Source organism: Orbicella faveolata, unplaced genomic scaffold (assembly GCF_042242905.1).
Source record: "Orbicella faveolata isolate gen_17 unplaced genomic scaffold, um_ofav_v1 contig_3, whole genome shotgun sequence".
In the NCBI taxonomy this organism is placed as follows: Eukaryota; Metazoa; Cnidaria; class Anthozoa; order Scleractinia; family Merulinidae; genus Orbicella; species Orbicella faveolata.
This window is the reverse complement of record NW_028301558.1, coordinates 22761842-22781142: the sequence shown is the minus strand read 5'-3', so window position 1 is coordinate 22781142 and position 19301 is coordinate 22761842. Positions and strand designations below refer to the sequence as shown.

Below are 19301 nucleotides of genomic sequence, written 5' to 3'. Positions count from 1 at the left end.
TCTCTTCGTTGTTGATTATATAAGAATAAGAAACAGTACAATACTAAAACGATAACATATTATAAATTACCCTGGTTTACTTGATTGTCGCCTGGGGGCCCAATGAAAGAAAGATCCATCCACAGGAGGGGACCATTGAACGAGAAATTGCGTTTCACTTACTCCGTTAAAGGCGAAGAGAATAAATGTGATACCGAGTATTGCACTGTCTATATAATACAGGCAACAAATGCAAGGAATCGTTGATGTGCTTGTAATTTTTCGGTATAATTCTATATCATCTTCAGACTGAGGTGACATACAGGTAGCAGAAATTTAAATACTGCAAGATGGTACATTAGCATTAGCACGTTAAAATACAAAACAGAGACGACACTATCAAGAGAATAGGCATATAAATGTGATACTCGGTATCACATTTATTCTCTATCTCTTAAAATTATCAGCAGGTAATGGATGTTAAAGGTGAAGGTAATATGATTTTGTTACAACCTGTCCAAACAATCTTAAAAATGCAGGCGCTATATACAAAGACGAGGAAGGCTTCTTTTAACTACTACTGTTAGTCATATTTTGTTGTTTCATGGTTATTACAAAATGTATCTTGTTGGCATAATACGGCAATGCCCTCAGTTGTTTCGCCATGTGTTGACCTCGACCCGAGTAACCTCAGCTTAATCATTACTTGGCTATTGCGAAGCAGGGACGTTTACTGAGAATGGCTAAGCTCACAGATCAGGATCACGACCCGACAATCATCAGCGAAACACGTTGAGACAGTCGTCGATCAATGGCGGCAACGAAGGATGTGGGCCTATTCCTTGGGACCTCTATAGGCTGTGACAGAAGCAAAATAAAGACCGCGAAAATAGTAAAATATACATAAAAATAAAGTGTTTTGTTCAAAGAAGACTAAAGGTCTCATAAGTCGCACACTATTTACTTATTTATCGTCAGCGCTTGAGTTGTGATAACCTTTCTTATTCACTTGGTTTTGAACATTCACGAAACTAGAGTTAAAAAGAATTTGTCAATTCAAGCTTTGGCTACAACCTGTGTGAACATACATGTATCACGGCAGGAATCAATAGATAACAGATCACAACCACGCCCCAGACGTGCAAACCCAGTACAGCGGTGAACAGTTCAGAGACCAGTTGAGATACAAACACAAGGGAAAATAAAGCTATATAATTATCGGTGCCATGAGTTCTCAAGGTCTCGAATTCAACGATTCAACAATTCATTTCATGGTTTTCAGAACACAGTGAATCCCTGAAGGTCAACAGAACAATTTACACGTCTCTAAGATTGCGATGTATAAGTTTAATTAAACAGTTGGAAAAACAAACACCAATGTGCTTTGTATTAATTAAAACGTTGTCACATATCTGCTAGTTATTTCATAAAGACCATAAAATACATTTTGTAAATGCCCTGCTAAATAAGAGATTTAACAAGTTAATAGCCGTTGACAATAAAAACTTGGGAAGATTCAAGATTACAACTGTAAAATTACAGATAAAAATTTTACACATGCAGAAATGTAGATGTCAACAGTGATGCTCAAGACAACACATCACAAATGAAAATAGAGCAAACAGACACACAATGACTTAAACAAGGGCACGCGTAAACCTCATAATAACAATGCAACGCTAACTGTCATGGCAGAAATAGATGTTCACTGTGAAAAAAGACAAGTCCGTTCAGTGGAGCTGCATTTAAAAAGTCCAGTAATCCTGATCACGCTGCTAAATCAATATCCACCATATCCACCAGGATTTCCACGGCCTCCACGAAATGAAGGGCCACCACGCATCATAGATCGACCCCTCGGAGCACCGCGATTTATGGCACCTCCTTGTCCAGAAGGACCTCCACGGACCACTGGGCGTATTGGAGCACCTTGGGATGAAGGAGCACCACGACCACCTGGAGCACCACGCATGTAAGGAGAACCACGAGGCATGGGAGAGCCACGAGGGCCTGGAGCACCACGAGGGGTTGGAGCACCACGAGGGGTTGGAGCACCACGAGGGGTTGGAGCTCCACGACTTGGTGGAGTACCACGAGCTGCACCAGTTGGACCCCCTCTACTTGGAATACCACGTACTGTTGGTGCACCTCGCTGAGCAAGGGCACCCCTACTTGGGGAAGCAGTTTGCAGGGCAGTGCCTCCAGGACTCGTTAATGGTGGTCTTGTTGCACCAGCTCCAGATGTTGCTCCAGTTGCTCCACCTCGAACAGAGATTGCTCCACCACGAACTGGGACTGCCCCACCTCGAGCTGGAGCACCTCGACCTTGCATGCCTGCTGGAGAAGGAGTCCTCACAGTGCCTCTGCCTACCGGTGAGGGGCCTCTGGGGGCACCCATGCGTGCACCTGGAGTGCCTGATGGGGGCCTCACAGCCCCAGATGGTGCAAGTGCCCTAGTTGCAATTCCACTTGTAGGAGACGCTCCTAGTAAACCAGCTCTTCCTTTGGCAACACCAGGGGATGGGGTTCGTACCTGGCCGGCAATGATACTAGAGGCGGGCCTTGGACCACCCACAGAAGTAGGTGTTCCTCGGCCAATATTTTGTGCAGAGTTAACAGCTGGCCTTGATGCTCCAACCGTACCAATAGCTTGTCCAGCAGGGCTGAATTTGGAAACAACAGGAATTGGAGAGCGCGTGACGGCAGTAGCTGCAGATTGCTGAGGCTGACCAAACTTCCCAGACTGTGCCTGAGTTCCTATTGAGTAGTTCTGAGATGGCCGAGCTGCCTGGGAGCCATAAACAGAACTTGATGAGGCTCCCACAGCTGCTTGATTAGAGCCCACAGTATAAGTACTTTGAGCTGCAGGAGTTGTAGGCTTCGGAAATTGATACGATGCTGCTTGTTTTGCTGCCATAGAAGCAGCTGTTTGACCGTACGGTGACCCTGATTGATAAGCATTTCCAACTTGAGTTGCTCCTGTGGAAGAGGCTGATCTTGATGCTGTTGCACCTGCTGGAACTCTCGTTGTAGTTGCTGCAACTCCAGATGTTGAGATAAATCCACTAGTGGCCGAAGAGGCCGCTGGTTTTGGTTGCGTTGGATACAATGGAAATATCGGTTTTGCAGTGGTACTCAGTGCGGTTGGTTTGGCTGGAGTTGGTACAGCTGGTGCAGTGACACCACCTGTCTGCTGAGAACGGGGACTAGTAGTACTAATACTACTAGCAGGCTTGGCACCTCCACCAGGATTCAAAATGCTTAATATTTTTGCTTGAAGGTCCGCTTGCTGTTTGGCGATGGACTGTGGGTCAACAGCTGGCTGGCTGGGTTGACTACTCGTTATGCCTGACAAGAAAAGTGGGTGCAAATGGAACCAAGATGAACAGTCAAAAACTAACACGTGATAACCAACAATAGTCAATAATTTTTCCTACTACCTCAGTTAAATTGTATTGTATTTATATTAGGCCTGTTGATCTTCACAATCTTCAACGGCTCAAGATACTTTGGGTGTAAGTCACTTTGGTAAGTTTTGTTTTCTTTCTTTCTTTTTTTAACAGAGTGTATTAATCACGTCTGCAGTGAAACACACCTGTACGAAAACCAAATGGAAAGGGCACACGATACTGGAATTACAACTGTACTAATTTAATACATATAACAGAATAGCTTTCCTGAAGGGCACACTGAACAAAGTTAAAACCAAGGGGAATCAAGAAGGTCACTGTCAATTCGGTAGCAAATTTACACTTAAGACTTATTTGACACAATTTAATGCCCACCTGGCTCGGGAGATTGTTCTGGATAACCAACACAGAACGGCATTCCATTCCATTAGTGATTTCCCCAGCCCATATAAACACCGTGACCATCTCTTCATCAACCCTTTTCCTTCATGGCTCTAATTACATTTACCTTAAGTTTAGGTAAGGAGCTTTCAATAAGACCTTACACCGGCCAGTATTTTGTCGTGAATGCATGACGTTTTGAAAAACTGACCTTCTAGAGGGAGTTGTTCCGGCTAGCCCTCTCTTATTGTTATCCAACAGGTGCTGCCCCGAGGCAGCCACCTATTTCAATTTTCTTTTCTTTTCTTTTCTTTTTTTTTTTTTAAAAAAAGCACTGTTTCAGTTGCACTGCGCTGTTCCTTACACATAAAATCTCACAAATTTTGTGAACTGTAGAACCGACAATAATCTAGAAGTCACCTCATGGCCAGTTAATTCGTAATCATTGGATGAGGTTGACAATTCAGGCATTTGTCAACTTTCTGTTTTGGGTGAGATAAAAGACCGTTTGTGCAATTAAGGTTTGTCACTTAAGAAAAGAATTTGCAGTTTTTCCTGACAATGTACCAAGTTTTGCTAGCTGATTGAGACTCTAAATGAATGATGTCCCGTTATCTACGGACAACCTTGAGAATTCTTTATATCATCTATATTATGATGCAGTGGGTTCTTGCCAAAGAAAGTCAGTTCATCAATTTGTATTTCTTAACGGACACTGACAAGGTCAACGCAAAACTTAATTAAACTGGGAGCCACCTATAAAAAATCCTTTGTATTATTATTCAAATGAGCGGGAATTTGAGATATTTCCCCTGAAATTCCACTTCTTTGCAGATAATTTCTACGTGAAATCTAATAACAGCCATATGTTCATGATCAATGACACGCTTCTCACCTCCCCTTATAAAATTCTTTAATACACGGCCCTCCAAGGTTCCAGGAGACGGGTTAGAGAAATACATGATTGTATAGGAGAAAGTAAGATGTGGTGGATGAGTATGTTGTGAAGCACGGCTACTTGTAAGGAACCCATTTTCTATTTCAAGTAATTTAGCTAAATAAAGATGGCTGTAGAAAGTTGTCGAGACAGTGAAGTCATAATCTTGTCGACAGCAGGAGCAGGAAAAAAATCATGCCTTGCATTTTTACCTCCTTTGCCGTTGGCAGTTGTAGAGCTTCCCAGAATTTCTTCTTGGCGTTTAGACAAGCTGTCAATCAGTTTTGTGAGCTGTTCGGCAGAAAGATCTGCCCCGGTAGCTGCTTTACTCAAGAGACTCGATATCTCAGTGGTCTTCTCATCTTTGGGGATTGCTGCAGGCGTGTCCTTGTTACTATCCCGTGCGCCGCTAACTTTAGCTCGTTCACGTAGATCTTGCATGTACTGATCAAAATTTTGTCCAACGAGTCTCATAGCATCATCGAGAGGCATGTTTCTATGCTCTGTGTGGAGATAAAATGGGTTTGAAGTTGAAACAAGAGAAATAAAAAGTAACTTCCACACTTGGCATCTACTGTCAGCTTTGTCACCCTTGGACTGGTTAAAAGCAACTAAAATTTGATTATGAAATGGCGAAATGTGATTTTCTGTTGCACTGTGTAACGTACAAATACATGAAAAGCTTAATGCCTCCATTATTTTGAAATGGAAACTTTATGTCAGTTAAATATTTTTGTTTCTCAGCTCGCTGATGATAAAAACACATTACACATAAACGCAACGTAGGTCACAATATACTTATAAATAATAATTATTGTAATTGCACACGAACACATTGTTTACATGTGTATTTACATCGGAAATTGTATATACACATTACCCACAACACTCAGCAACACCACTTAACAAGTACAGTGTATCAGAACAAAACTAAATTTAAACTTATAATGTAAAACTCGGTTGTCTTATTAGTTTGCAGCAAGGAACATTGATTCAAAGTATTTAATTTTTGTATTGTACCAACCCTAAAACTTCTTACTCCCACAAACAATTAAAGTAATACAACAAAGGTCACTTTACACTAATGAATTACATAATTTTACTTGCACATCTTCATCCATATGCTATGTACAGGTTTGTTAGAACTGTGTGCATGTTTCAACAGACAACGTATTGCAGAGGCTCCAGTGTTTCAGCCAGATAATTTTACTTGAGCCGGGCCAAAGTGGCCCCTAAAGATCTTTTTTAGGGGCCAATTTTTCAGGAAAGGGGCCAATAAATTGAAAGCCACAGAAGGAAAAAATGCATCAGGGTACCAAGCAAAATAAAGCAGTTTATTAGGATCTATGATAAAATTTAATAGTAAGTGCTTTCTGAAGTGTTTCTACTCAATAAAGTTTCTTTTGAATCAGATACTAGTATGAAGGATCCGTGCATTACAAGAGAACAATCCTTAGGCATACATGACGTAGTCAATGATCAAGGGTTTGCAATGCATTATAGGACGATTTCAAACACTGTCAGCCATTTTGAAGTTTTCCGATGTGAGAGAATCAATACTGCAAAGTAAAAGGACGGATTGACTTCTTTTCTTATGTTGAATGTTTTAGAAGCAAAGATCTTTCAATATGATTATCTAGAAGGACATAATTTGTGACAAAATAACCGTTATTGATCGTCAACACAGAGAAACGTAGTCGCCATTATGCCGTATTATGGCGACTAAACCAGAATTTTTGGTCGCCAAGGATGAAATGCTTGTTGCATTGGCGACCGTATCGATCACAATTTCCAACCCTGGGATGGCTTTTAAAATATTATGCCTGTGTTAAGCCTGCAGTCATGTAAAAGGAAAGGGCCAAATTGGCCCTTTTTTCGTTTTTCTGGGGGCCATCTCTGATTGTAACGCGGGATTCCCGCAATGGCGCGCTCTGGCTGAAACACTGCAGAGGTACCAAAAACCCCAAACAAAACCCCTCCCTCCTGTATCATTCCACAGCAACGAAAAAAATAACAAATATAATGACATGATAACAATTCCAAAACTAGACATAATCAAAAGGTTAAGCAAAGTCAGACTATCAGACTGTCCCTTTTAAAAAATACTACGTCAGCGCAACATGTAGTTCTATGCTGGATTACCAGCCACTGTTCAGGAAAGGAATAGACCGGACACGACGAAGCAGCGGAAATCGAGCCTATATGTAGTCTTGGACAAAAGAACAAATATTGTATCCTCATTCAGGACACGTTGACCATGTGCTGCATGTGACAAACAACACTGATCTCTGCTACTGTAACAGAACTGGATATTTAGTGCCATAATACCATAATATTGTAAAAATATGTGTAGCTAAATTTAATGTTAAGTAACCAAGCAATTTCATTTGGTATTCTAACACAGTATGAAATATAGTATAAAGTTTGTTGCATATTGTATGTGGTAATTAAGTGTGCATTGTTGTTGTTGCTGTTGTGTTGTTGCATGGAGAAACTCAGTGAAAAACCATAACTGAATGAGTGGTTTCCCTAAAATTTGATAACTGCTAGAATGGTCTACAACGACATAGTGTTCATTACTGACATTCTTTAGTTAAAAGTGTATACTTGAGAATATAAATAACTACTTTAACAATGGCAAGAAATTACAAATGAGATCTGTTAGTCGTGTGTCATAGCATGCCGAATGAATGCAGGTTCTGTCTCCCAGACAAAAATCAGCACATTGCTGTTATAAACAACTGCAAAACATTTTTATTCCATTTGTGTAAGCTAATGTACAGTATGTGGTTTGCTTTGCCAACCTCTTTAGAAAGAGAATCGGCAGTTTTGGGCCAGTCAGTGCATCTTTCCCTGTGTGTATTGAAAGATTAGTACAAAGTTGCACTTCTCTGACAAAGCTGTTAAGGCTGACTATGGTTACAGTACACTCTGTTGTTGGAATGAGATTCAAGAAACAATTCTGATATCAATATTGGACAGACTATTGCAGTTACAAAGGATAAAGAAAAAGTTACTGGTGTTTAAGGGAAAGACGATAGTCTAATGTAGAAATGACACAAATTACATTCTTGCATGATCTGAAAAAGATACAAAGCTTTCATGCACCCTGTCTCTACAAATCTTGCATATCTGTTGTCTAAGACAGATTTCTTACAGTGACCTTTTCAAAATGACAGAAGCAAAAAACAAACCTGCATTCCAAAATGGCAAAGAATGCTGCTTTTCTCTACTGTGGTAAAAATTAATGCAAACCATAATTTGAGTGTCACTTAAATGTTACACAAATGCCACCTTGCAGTAAAAGTATTGCATAAATAGGGGATTACATTTGTGTTAATTATTGAATACAACAATGTTGTCATCAGTTAGTCCTATTTTAAACACAGACAGTTCTATCAAAATAACCCCCGTTTATTTTGTTATTTCACGGACATGTTTTTAGTACATTTTTTAGTTAGTGCATCCATAATGTTACAGAAATGTTACATTGAACAATGCCAGAAGTAATTAACCAGGAGAAAATAAGACTGCCATTTCTCTTCTGGTACTCTCTTTACAATTTCCTGTGGTGGTGGAGTTCTGCTGACTGCTGTTAATTGAATATTTGTCACTCCTACTACGATAAACAGTCACCTTCATATTTCAAAGTTTGCTGTCAGCCAGTTCCATTACCACAGAGCTTTCATGTGTTCTTGAACTACATTGTATAAAGTGTAGTCCTCCTCTAGGTGGACCTTTTCTTGTGCCAATTAAATGAAACATACTTAGGAACCAACAACTGCAAATTTATAAGTTCAATACTGAAAAATCAAGCGACCACTAGCTGGCAAGGGGCTATACGCGTATACAAAGCATGTGTAGACATTTTAATAATACCAGAACTGGACTGCTTTGATGTTATCCCTTCTGCCTTGAGGGGACCTGGGACGACTGAGCAAAGGCAGCAATTCTAATTTATACAATGGGTTTTGAAGTTTTGCCTTTTACTGCAATGCATTGCACTACTGTTTATTTCATTGCTGCAATGCATTTTGTAGGCATTTAGACCAACAGTCCTTCACGTAGATCAATATTTTGTTTACTTCATCTACTCAAGCAAGGCTCTGCATGACTTTAACACATTAGGTAACATTTTTCATGGCAAAGATGATATTATTGGAGTAGCTCTGAACCATGGCCAGAAACCTACCTTGTTGATTACCTCTATGCCACAAGGTAGACGATAATGACGAGAAGGAACAAATCAAATTTAAAAATGCTTTCAGTGAGAACTCAACAGCATAGTGCCACTTAAAATTTGGGGAGCATCTCTCATGAAGGTTAATCTTTCAGACAGTTTTAATTCCAGCTTAAGGTGCATATCGACACACAAATGTAAAGAAATGCCATTTCTTGCAATTTTTGGGGGACTTAAAAGATCCAGTGTTTACAGAATTACCCGCCATTAATTTGACTTGAGTAGCAGTTGCAACTGTCCTTGTTAGAAAAAACTGTTTATCATTGCTAGCAGAATTATCTGTTGATGTTTTAAAAGTATGCCCCTCCTCCATATTTACAAATGGCTGAATTTACCAGCTACAGAATTAAAGGTTTGATTTGCATTATTTGATCTGCATAAAACAAATTCAAAGAGAACAAATACAACTTTGCCCTGTCACAAGCAGCCTTTAGAACTGAAAATGTGAAAGGTGTAACAACCACACATTTAATTGAGATAACTATGTCACAATAAACAGAAGACTGGCATGGTAAATCAAGTTGAATATGGTCACTTTGTCAGATTGCAGAGGTATGTTGAATTAAAATAAGTTTTGTAACAAAAAATATATGTGTATTTGCAATTTGTTGTTTACTTTAAGTCCACCAATGTTAAATCAATACTAATAATATAAAATTATATTCAGCAAAACATAAGTCACTTCTGAAGTAGTCAGACATTTTCTTTGTGTTTCAACCCTCCCTCTGTCTCTTGCACTTTACTCACTGTACTACATTTGCAGTGGTATCATTTTTTTTCCTGCTGGTATTATTACCTTTTTGCAGTGTAAAAAAATACATTACAGGAGATTCAAACAGAAATTCAGAATCCAATTGAGTCAGCCTAGTGTTCTTCATGGAGGTAGGGCTGGTATATGTACATTTCAACCCTAACATTGAATTCACGGAATAATAATAATAACAATGACAATGACAATGACAATGACAATGACAATGACAATAACAACAATAACAATAACAATAACGATAATGATAACAATAACAATAATAGTAATAATAATAATGATGGAAAGAATGATCTATTACAACACATATTACAGGTACATGTTTCCTTTACCTAGGCTAAAACTTATGACGAAAACATGTTTGCAATAGGATCATCAGTAGTCATCAAACACATACATTTCTTTACAAGACAATAATACTGATATTGATACAAGCAGATCAGATGATATTGTACAGCAATCCCACTAGAATACCTCACATTAGATACTTTTACTTATACCATAAGGATGACATCTCAGGAGTGAAGATCAATAAACCAATAGTGTACCTACAACTCTCACAATTATTGTGCAATTTACATGTACAAAAATGTTGGCTTGATAGTTACACTATAGGTTTTGAGGCACAGTTATGGCAGCACTGGGACTTAAACTGTGTTATGTTAAGTTTTACTGTCTTGTACTGTTAGTTCACTGTGGGTTGTTGCTTATTATTTTTCCTTAGCAATTGTGTACATTTTATAACTCTTCCCCTACGTCAATTTTTTATTTTCATGTGTGTGTGTTTGCAATGTAACAAGCAATGTATAAGTAACTGTTTGCATGTTTCAGCGCAACCGTTTCTTCAAATACAGTTATTTTCAAAAAGATAAGAGTTTCATATACAAGTACGTGCACAACACTGTTCCTTACTGTAGCAGATAGAAATAGCAAACAGAGTTTTGCTGGTTGTCACTCTCAGAATAACTGCTGTAATCACAAACCAGTGAATGGTGAAAAGCTAATGGGAATGGTAACAAAATTTAGGCGACTTATCAGGGAAGGGAGCATACGAAAGCATTCTGGATATCCACAGGCAAAACAAACCTACATTACAATAAACAATGTTCCTCTAAGCAATATCAAAATAACAATAATGATGTGGCCTGCTAAATAGTTAAAGCAACAAGTAAGCAAGATCAAGATAGGGCATGGTGAAGAACATTTTTCCCAGCAGCATGCAATATTATTATAAGACGGAAATAAATAGGTAAAAGCAGCAATAAAAAACAACACATCTTACACAGAAGAAGCCGAGTACGATAAATACATCTAAGCCTGAAAAGAGAGCATGCAATTCCTAATTACCAACCCTAACCTTTCCACAAGGGTTGCAAATATGCCTAATTTGGTGTATACTACACCAAACGCCTACTTATAACTCCAAACAACACTCACAGGGAGTCATTTTAACTTTAGCCTAAAGCCCATAACATTTTGGTAAAAATTTGATAATTTGCCCGCAGCCAACGTTCATTTTACTATTGGAATCAAAATGAAAGGTAATACAATTGAGGGGACTTAGTTTTCTCATAACTTTCTTAAATGATGAAGGTCATCTAATCCCTTTAGCATGTGACCCTCATGGATAGCATTTTGTAGATGTATCTTGATACCACATTTTCAAAATATGACACCATGATTAATCACGCTGGAGTCTAACAGACTTCAGTGCATTTTTAAGCCCTGTACACAATTTATCAATACATTGTCCAGAAGAAAATGTGACAGAAAGTTTAAAGCATGAGGATTGTATGTATAATTTGTGTAACAACAATCTAAGTAACCCATCAAACAAAGAGTGCTGTTGTTGCTTTCTTCCAAATGTCCAGACTGAACTAATAGGAGAACAGCATGATCACTAGTAAAAAAGATAAGTCATGAGATTAACAATATTTTGTGCTCATTGTGTTCCTTTGGTCAACAGCTTTTGCTGACACATCAAAAACATCAGTGTTGATGTATGTCAAGCAGTTTTAAATTACTGAGAAATACTAGATCGTTTTCAAGGCACGATGTATCAAATACTGCAGCATTGTATAATAAATCCTCCCCCATTAGGTGAAATATTGAGAGGTAGAATGAATCTTAATCAAACGTTACTGATTGATGCTATAATGTTTATGTATGCTGCACATTTCTACACCGCTTTCAGGAGTGATGTGAAACCCACATAGGCAAATAATACAGATAGGAACTGGCTTCAAAACCTACCCAATTTTCACATTTATTTTTCCAGCCTTCACAGCCAGCAAAAGCCATGCTGAAATGGCCATTTCACTCAGCTCTTTACTTTAATCTACATCCCTGTACTTTGTACATGTAGGTGTGTGATTGTGAAGTATATTTTAAATAATACCAACAGTATGTTGGCCTGTAGTTTACATATATACTGTATCTACAGGTGTATATATACAAATACAAAAAACTTAAAATCAGAATTTCCATGCATGCTCAGATTGAATGACTGGATGCTTTATAAGCAGTTACCTGTCATGAAGCAGTTACTTCATTTGTCTGTTACAATCCCCACATTAAGAAATAGCAACTCTCAGCTGTATACTCAAACTGAGTTTCCAGGTACTCAACAGAACTTTAGTGTGTACAATTGCTTACACAAAAATTTTCAAATCTTCCCAAACTTACTTTTCTGTAAACAGCAGGCTAGAGTTTGTGAACATGGTTATACATTTTCTGTTTTGTGTGGTGTACGAGACAACTGCACTACATGTATACCCTGAACTCTTCTGTTTGATGACCCATAGTGAGTGGCAGTCCTACATGTAATTAAGATTAATGCTCAAATGCAAGCTATCACGTTTGTTTGTGAGCTCAGGCCAAATAATGATTAGAGTTGAAGTGCGCTGAACTCCCACCGACTATCATTCAAGTGCAGCAACCAAAAAAAGATGAAACTGCTCCATAGCTGAAGTGCACTAAAGCTGTACGCAGGGAAAAGCATTTGTTAACTCTTGTGAGAATTTGAACAGATTTAAGTTTGATGAAGGCAACCAAGAGTGAATGAGTCCTCCTTCCCCTCCCAATTCTTGTATATTGTTGGAATACACCTTATGTTCTTGTTCTTTCCTATAAACCCCTTACCATTGTGTGTCTTTATCCCTGCAAGGAGTTTTTGATCTTTACCTTGAGGAGTTCCATGCAAAATGTTGACAGTCACTGAGCGATGCACCTCATGCTGACTGGTAATCACTATAGCGTACAGAACACCACGGCGAGCCACATCATCTAAAAGCTCCATGATTGGCTGTGTCCCATGGAAGTGAAGATCTACTACCAATCCTACAGCCTTCAGTCTTCTTTGAACCATTTCTGCATAACCCCTGGATGAAACAAAAATAAAAAAAATGAGTGGACTTTATTAAGAAAATATGGCATGACTTTGGCAGTTGATGTACTCAACCCTCTATGTGAGAACAAATCAGGCTACATGGTGTTGAGCAAGTTGCATGTACATGTACATACTTATACAGTACCATGCAAATGTAAGTTGAGAGTCTCTTTTTGAGTTTCAATAGTCCTGAGAATCAAGAATCAAGAGTTGAGAATCAAGTCTATTGAGAAAACAATTAGCTTGTCACTTCAGTGATTCACTGATAGACTAATTGAGCAAATAGACCACAACTCAGAGAATGTTACAGTAAAACCAGCATAATGCAGTGGAAGAAACTTTCAGGTCTTTCTTCATAAAAAGCAATTTCAAATAACATAGTTTTGTGCCACCAGCATTTAATTTGCATTACATTTAAACAATGTAAAAGTTTGAATCAGAAAAATTAAAATTGTTTACTTCCAGAGCCCCCAATTTTGAATGAAGCACATTTGATTTTGGAGTTAGTTAAAACAAATGCAAATTAAGACTAAAATAGCAAAAGAGAAAAACAATTTTATTTCAAAGAGACTTAAATCTTTTTTAACTATGACCCTGTAATGCCCAGTTTTACTAATTTATGATTTTGATCACAAGTTTTTATTTTCCTTTAATATTTTTTTGTGATTTTTTTAAGACAGAAGACTCCTTTTGAACACAAAATTCACTTTGACCAAGTGCAAGTTACATGTGATATGTTTGAGAGATGACTGACAGCTGTGTATGTAATGTTATATCCACAGTTGCTAATAAACTCACAAATTGATTTTGCACACCTGCGAAAGTTGAAGGTCATGATAATTGAACCAACAACAGCAAAATTGTGTGCTGCAGGAAACTCTGAAGTGTACATATGAACATCAAACAGCAAAATACTTTGTACAGTACAACCTAAACTATATTACTGTGATATCATGGACAGAGGATAGCAAAGGGGAGTTCACGGCAGTAGAAAATGTATGAAAAAGTGGAAGGAGTATTCAACCAAATATTGGAACTACTGTTATTTTCAAGATCTATCCAAGACTATTACACATGGAACAAACTGCCAATTTCATCTGCAAGATATGAAAGCACATGGTAATATATTTTTCATTTGAATGGTTACACTCCAGAATTTAAGCAAAGACTTGGCAATAACCACATAACATGTACATGTAATTGCCCATCAGGTTCGACTCTGGAATTGGAGTGACCATGTTAAGGAAAGATTGTGTCTAACAACTTTCAATATGATACTGTAGTTTGTCAGCTTTCTACAGGTAGAGAATTTACTTATGATCACAAGTATGATGAAAGTACTTACCGTTGTTGTTTGTTCATCACAACTATGACACAGTCCGTTGGCGCCTCAATACTCTTGCTGCTGCTGCTGTAAATATCATCTGGACCATCATACTCCATTCTTGGCCTCTTAGCAGGACCTGGATACTCACCAGGACGAGGGTAATCACGACCACCATCACGGCCTTCCCTTCCATATGAATCAAAGCGATCATACCGGTCATCTCTTCTTTCAGGGTATGGACCCCTAGAAGAATCATAAGGATCCCTCCGATCTCTGTCAAATGGTTCACCTCTGTGATCAAATGAGTTTCTTGGGTATGGTTCTCTGGGAGGGGGCTCATCCCTGTATCTCTCGCGCATGTAGTAATCATCATGTCTACCATAAGGACGGTCATCCATTCTTCGTGGTGGTGATGGGGACCTTCCACGACGATCGAAGGGTGGTTCAAATCGTGAGGGAAAACGATCATAATCTTCAAACCGTGGCCTGTCTCGTGGTGGAGATTTTCTAAATGGTCTGTTTCCTTCCCGGTCAAAGTCTCGTTCTCTCCTATTGAAGCTAGGAAATGGCGGTCTGGAGTCTCTGTCACGTGGCCGATCATCCATCTTTTCCTTTCTTCTATCACCAGCTAAGTTGACATCTACATAAGGGAAAAGAACACACCATGATCACTGAGTGTATCAAGAAAAGGTCAACACATGTTCAGGGGGTTCAATCAGGTTAACAACACACGGCCAAAACCGCACAGTAGGCAGCAAATAGGAATTTAACAAATGATACTAATTAATTTCAGAAAAAGCTAGTGGCAAATTTAGGTGAAACTGCTGGACATGGGTGGCTAAGGCTAAAGAAAGCTACATGGTATTAATACTCAGTGAAATACTTTGGCTGCTGAAAAATTGTAGAATCTGATGACGCCAAAGCGGTTCTTCAGTAACTCACCTACTCGTTTCCCGTTATAAACTTTGCCATTTTCTTTTGCAACGGAAGCATCTGCTGATTTTTCATCTTCAAATTGCACAAAGCCGTAGTTATTATGGACTGAGCAGCCCACCACTCTGCCATACTGAGAAAAAATGTCTTCAAGTTCCTTGCGGCTCATCTGAAGATTGCCGATGAAAACGCGACAACGAATAGAGTGGGGGTCATTTCTGTTGGTTTCCTTAGGTGGTGTATTATCACGCCTCCCTGGCTTGCCCCATCTGTCTGGGGATCCCTTACGAATATCGCGGAATCTCGAGTCTTTCTTATCATTGGGAGCCATTTTTTGATCAGAGCTCATGTTGCTAATACTGGAAATAAAAAAAAACTAGTTACCAACAAGACAAACTGTGAAGAATGCAAAATGCCACAATTTGGCTTCACATCTTTTATTTTTCAAATAAATTTTTGGACTTCCAAAGTTAGATGACATAGCTTTACGTGTAATTCTGTGAAGAACAGACGGAGGGAACGTATATTTATTGGCCAATTAAACACGACCATTCCCCAACATGTGAAACAGTTTTTGTCTTTTTGATAGTAGAACTTTTTTTTTCATTTCCAGCAAGAACAAACCATGATATCATCACAAAACATACTCGAAAGAAGTTTCCACAGCAAATTCACCCAACTGAAAGTCCAAAATCATTCTATACCTCCTAAACAGTGCTAGTGCATTCATCATTAATTTTGTTAGATATACATGTAATGTGAGTTCTTGTTATGAAGTTCATGTTCAAGACATACGTCACACTGTAACTATAAGCCTTCACGAAAAGCCAGTTATAATGCAGGTTTTTTACAATATCCACAAAAAATATTTTGATGACCTATCATTTTTATTTGTATTATTCAACACAGTATTCTTCATTTTCCCTGTAAAAGTAAGAAACATTGTAACATTGAAGAGTTCAATCAATTCAGATCAATGAATGGCTTTGGGTAAATTGCAAAAAATGCCCTTCCCACATGTTTTTGATAAATGTAGTAGTAATTCTGAATGCTGTTCATATGAGGAATTACTTTACAAAATGATGCTGAACAAAATTTCAAGACAAATTACTGATTATTATTTAAACAAGATGTCTTTGACCTTCACCAACAGAGATGCTGTGGAGTAGCTTTGTAGGCCTACAGTTTTCTGTTCAGGAGTGAAAATGTATTTTTCCTTCACAGTTAATCCTCATCCAGACATATTAGGAGTTCATACTAAAAAATCAAAGCTGACATTTCCTGTCATGTATTTACAGTGCAGCTCAGATATAAGTGTGCATATTGTTATAAAAAACGTCAATGAAAGCTTAACTATTTCGAGTTTTCGCTCACTTCGCAAGTTCACCGACAAACTACAGCTGTACCGTTTATTAACACTTGCTTGATCTTTAGCTGCCAAGAAGTTGGGAAGAAAATTGAAACAGTCGCTTAAATTCCTTATTTCAACCAACTGTTTTCATTTACCGAATATTACATATTACATGTAATGTTTACTTTGCAGTTTACGGCTGGAACAGCTCACCGGGGCAAAGAATTATTTTGCAAGTGGTCCTCATAGTTATTAAACAAAATAATTGCCTTTGGCTTTACATTGACTCCCAGTTAACATTGAGAATAGTAAATTATGAAACTGCAAGGAAGAGTTTTGTGTTTTGCATGCGTCAGCAAATCACTTGTGAAATGTTTATTGTCTGAAGCGTTCCGTGGCCTAGTCGAAAAACTGAGATCTCCGCTTCTTTTTGACAAAGATCATTGATTCAAACAGTAGAAATACTCTTTCCTTGACGAACAAAGTGTTTATTTCAGTTTCCATAGTGTGCCGCTCACGTTTAGTCAATTTTTCTCCAAGGAAAAGTTCTGTGTATCAGCACGTGTCTGCAAGTCACTTGCGAAATGTTTATTGTCTGTAGCACTCCAATAAGATCTCTCATTGAAAAAATTATATCTCCGGCTCTGTTTGACACAAATTGTTCAAACGGTAAAATGAAAGAATTGTTGATCAAAGTTTTTACAGTGTGCTGCTCATGTTTAGTTCATTTTCTTCAAGGAAAAGTTCTGTGTATCAGCATGCATCGGCAAGTCGTTTGCAAAATGTTTATTGACTTCACATTAGCTCCAACTAGATCTCTCGTCGAAACTGAAATGATATCTACGTTTCTACATGTATTTGGCACAAATCGTTCATTGTAGCAGTTACATTCTCTTTTCTTGATCGAAGAATGGAGTGTTTATTAAAGTGTCCATGACATGCAGTTTACACTGAGTTTACAATTTTTTTCTGTGAGTAAACGTTCTGTGTTCTGGCGTGTGTTGGTAGGCCGCTTGCGCAAACCGTGTTTATTTTCTTTTAAAGAATGTTATCTTTTGGCTATACTTGGCACAAATTGTTTGCTCTTTGACGATGGGATTGTTGAAGCTTCTATCCCTGGTTCTATTTGACAGAAAGCAGTAAATTGTGTGCCCAATTACAAAATGTTTGTATCAGCTTAGTCTCATCTGAAGGTATATGCGCGTATACTGTATACGCGTAATAAAAATAAATAAAAGTCTCTCTCACTCTGTGCCAAGCTATCAAGCCATTGAAAACAACAATGACCATTATGAAATGAAGAAACGATACCTTAGCTCATACATACTAATGAGGCATACACGCATATACTGTATACGCGTTTATACGTATATGCATACGGGTATACGCGTATTCAGCTGATGCGAATTACACGTATATTTTGGTTCGCTTATATCGGAGCTGCACTCTAGTAGCTCTCACAAGAAGAGAACAAATTACAAAAGAAGTATATCAATTCCAGTTTGTTCATATGAAATTTGTCCGTCCCAAAAAGCAAACACTTCTTCAGCTAGGTCTCCCAATGTTATTCCCAAGTGGATGACATACAGATACCACATTACCTGTTTACAGCTGTGAGATTTTAGTTGCTTCGTGGAAACAGGCCCTAGGGCAATGTTTTCTAATATATACTTTCCATAAAACAAAACAAGATTTGAACATGCAGAAATTTTGATAAGGATGGCGAACTACAGTATTTTGGGAAATATGGTTCTTTTATTTGTTATAAATACAGTATTAAGCAGAAGGCTGGAAAAGAGAAAGATTGTGGTTGAACAACAAAGCAACGATGACTTGATCCTTCGCACCTTTACATATGCTTAGCTGATCACTAGCATTCTAAAATCTTGCATCCACTGTTCATAACAATATATAAGCTACAAGCTGCTTTGATTTGAAAGCAAAGGAGGTTGCTGTTTTTGTGTGTAAACAAGAAAGCGTCGGCTAACTCATTAGACCCTTTTACACAAAATTTTCTAAACACCGTTGAGTGAAAGAAGCAACGCCAAGCGTCGTTCAAAATGGCTTTTATGTGTGCACTTTACAGTTCTTTTCTACTTACATTTTTTTGGAAAACGTTTTCAGCGTTCATATAACTACATCTAAAGAAAACTTTGCTGTGATATCAAAGGACATTATGACGATCCAATGCAATATGTCAACTGTATTATAAGCTAGCTTATCTAAAAGGAAATGTGCTAACAGGCTGGCCACGCGCTACCTCGCACCAAGTAAAGTGTCCATATTTACCTTATTGCAGCGAGCCCCTCGGAATCTGTGAGTAGTCTCTCTTTCCCAGTGAGTCTTCAGAAAGCAATGAAGAGTTGAATAAGTTGTCACTGCATGGAGAATGATTAAAAATACAGAATATCGGGAGCCTACTGGAAATCCAAGCCAAAACTACCGCTCGTGCGAGAGGGAAGCGAACAACGTGGTTACTATTATGGGATATTATTTTTGAGATTGACCGCTGCCAGCAAGCACTGTCGGAGAGTATGCAACCTCGTCCCCAGGGCCTTCTCCACTTTTCAAAATGGCGGGAATTTAATG

At 38.3% G+C, this 19301-nt stretch overlaps 1 protein-coding gene across 3 annotated transcripts; it reads right to left on the bottom strand.

Moving 5' to 3' along the window:
- Nucleotides 1-1306: 1306 nt before the first annotated feature.
- Nucleotides 1307-19191, bottom strand: LOC110052992 (uncharacterized). 3 transcript variants are annotated; one of them, XM_020759177.2, is made up of 6 exons: nucleotides 19002-19191; nucleotides 15371-15720; nucleotides 14447-15068; nucleotides 12855-13093; nucleotides 4920-5210; nucleotides 1307-3327 (listed from the first exon to the last, which is right to left on the bottom strand). In XM_020759177.2, exons 2-6 carry the CDS (start codon nucleotides 15708-15710, stop codon nucleotides 1760-1762), a joined length of 3060 nt encoding a protein of 1019 aa, XP_020614836.2. In that variant the 5' UTR covers nucleotides 15711-15720; nucleotides 19002-19191; the 3' UTR covers nucleotides 1307-1759. The 3 variants fall into 3 exon arrangements, with proteins under 3 accessions (XP_020614836.2, XP_020614837.2, XP_020614838.2); XM_020759178.2 differs by having other exon boundaries at nucleotides 12897-13093; XM_020759179.2 differs by lacking the exon at nucleotides 15371-15720.
- Between the last annotated feature and the right edge of the window lie 110 nt (nucleotides 19192-19301).

Excerpts from the sequence above, each read along its gene's own strand:
- LOC110052992 (XM_020759177.2), bottom strand. The coding sequence starts at position 15,710 with ATGAGCTCTGATCAAAAAATGGCTCCCAATGATAAGAAAGACTCGAGA. Across the intron at positions 13,094-14,446 it reads GTGATGAACAAACAACAACG|GGGTTATGCAGAAATGGTTC; the intron begins GTAAGTACTTTC and ends TGTTTCATCCAG. Across the intron at positions 3,328-4,919 it reads AACTGCCAACGGCAAAGGAG|GCATAACGAGTAGTCAACCC; the intron begins GTAAAAATGCAA and ends TTTTCTTGTCAG.